Source organism: Dipodomys ordii, unplaced genomic scaffold, assembly GCF_000151885.1.
Source record: "Dipodomys ordii isolate 6190 unplaced genomic scaffold, Dord_2.0 Scaffold23, whole genome shotgun sequence".
NCBI lineage: Eukaryota > Metazoa > Chordata > Mammalia > Rodentia > Heteromyidae > Dipodomys > Dipodomys ordii.
In genome coordinates, this window is record NW_012267239.1 from 12,614,184 (window position 1) to 12,615,224 (window position 1,041).

A 1,041-nucleotide genomic window follows, 5' to 3' on the forward strand; every position below is an offset into this window, starting at 1 on the left:
ATGGAGTAGCTTATTACTTATTACTGGGATGCAATAAAGTTCCCTCAAATTCCAGTTCTACTATTCCACAGCCCTAAAAGCCCATCAACAATTTCCTAAGTAGTCAAAAGATAGAGGAAGCAGGCGATGCTCATGGAAGAGGGTAGCAATATCAGGACAATTTCAGTCCATATGGACGTTTGTAAGGTAGTTTGGGAAAAGGGCATTAATCTTCCCATTCAAAGCAGAGAAATTTCAATAGTGATCAGAAGTAAAATATTAATCTCTGACAATAAATTACTGAATATGTTCTGTTTGGTACCTATTAAGGAATTATGAATATTAGAAGGAATTATGAATATTAAGGAATTATGAATATTAGAATATTAGAAGATTTAAGGTGAAAATTACTTTTCATTGCAGGTAATAGGAAGACCAAAGAGCAGAAAGCATTTCTTAATTTATTTTTAAAATTGTCACAGCAAAATACTGCATATGTTATCATCTGTTGAACACCTAACACAAGATCTGAAACATGAGAGGTCCCAGTGTTAGTGTCTCTCATCAATATTGATGAGGATACCAGAGATAGGATACATGGTAAATGTCAGACACCAGAATTTCAGAGTTTGTTTTCCATCTTCCTAAGAGTACACGGTTTCATCTTTGTTTATCTTTAAAGTGTCAGGGCATCTTTCTGTAACCCAAAAGCTGATAGCAAAGCTTCCACATTGCCACTTTCATTTCCTTGTTTCTCAAACTATAGATAACAGGATTCAGAAAAGGAGTGAGAATGGCATCAAAGAGAGCCAGGAACTTGTCCAGGTTTGATGAAGGGAAGGGCCAGGTATAAAAGAAGATTAATGGTCCAAAGAAGAGAACAACCACGGTCACATGTGCTGACAGCGTGGACAGGGCCTTGGATAAGCCTGCGGAGGAGTGTTTCCACACAGTGACCAGAATGAAGATGTAAGACACGACCAGCACAAGGAAGGACCCCACCGAGATCAGCCCGCTGTTGGCAGTGACCATGAACTCCAGGCCATTGGTCTCTGTGCAAGC

General features: G+C 39.1%; 1 protein-coding gene across 1 annotated transcript in view; it reads right to left on the reverse strand.

Annotated features, from left to right (window-relative positions):
- Positions 1–663: 663 nt before the first annotated feature.
- Positions 664–1,041, reverse strand: part of LOC105984206 (olfactory receptor 4F3/4F16/4F29-like) — a 6,602-nt gene continuing 6,224 nt past the window's right edge. The window contains exon 2 of the mRNA XM_013014312.1: positions 664–897. Coding sequence (XP_012869766.1) covers positions 664–897 — 234 coding nt within the window. The remainder of the gene's footprint in view (positions 898–1,041) is intronic.